The sequence below is a fragment of the Anneissia japonica genome, unplaced genomic scaffold (assembly GCF_011630105.1).
Source record: "Anneissia japonica isolate Jap-2015-1 unplaced genomic scaffold, ASM1163010v1 scaffold26_len2425191_cov177, whole genome shotgun sequence".
Taxonomy (NCBI): Eukaryota; Metazoa; Echinodermata; class Crinoidea; order Comatulida; family Comatulidae; genus Anneissia; species Anneissia japonica.
The window spans coordinates 1,136,015-1,136,387 of record NW_022685220.1 but is presented as its reverse complement, the minus strand read 5'-3'; the positions used below and the strand labels follow the sequence as shown (position 1 = coordinate 1,136,387).

General features: G+C 30.3%; 1 protein-coding gene across 2 annotated transcripts in view; it reads left to right on the top strand.

The window, feature by feature from the left end:
- Positions 1 to 373, top strand: part of LOC117108925 — a 15,294-nt gene that overhangs the window by 11,118 nt on the left and 3,803 nt on the right. For both annotated transcript variants that reach the window (XM_033251117.1, XM_033251109.1), the window contains one exon: positions 184 to 272. In XM_033251117.1, coding sequence (XP_033107008.1) covers positions 184 to 272 — 89 coding nt within the window. The remainder of the gene's footprint in view (positions 1 to 183; positions 273 to 373) is intronic.

Sequence of the window (373 nt, the reverse complement as noted above, 5' to 3'; positions counted from 1 at the left end):
AAGAAGGGCCCCAATATGTACTGTCTCTTATACACATCTAGATGTGTATAAGAGACAGATGTATTATGTCCTTTATTCGAACACTTGTGGCACGCAATATGAATGCATGATTTTATTATTATTATTTTTTTTTTTTAATTATTATTATTATTTTATAAAACATGATATGTTTTCATTTTTCAGAAGATGCATTAACACTTCCAACAACAATATCAGACTTTCCTGCATGGAATACCGGGAAGTATCATGTGACAAAGGAAGCCCTTGAACAGGTGACTTATTCTTATCTATCGTTATTTGCATACCGTAAAACCTAGAATAGAAGTCCTGGGCTTCTTTTTTTTTTTTTTTTTTTTTTTTTTTTTTTGGCCTT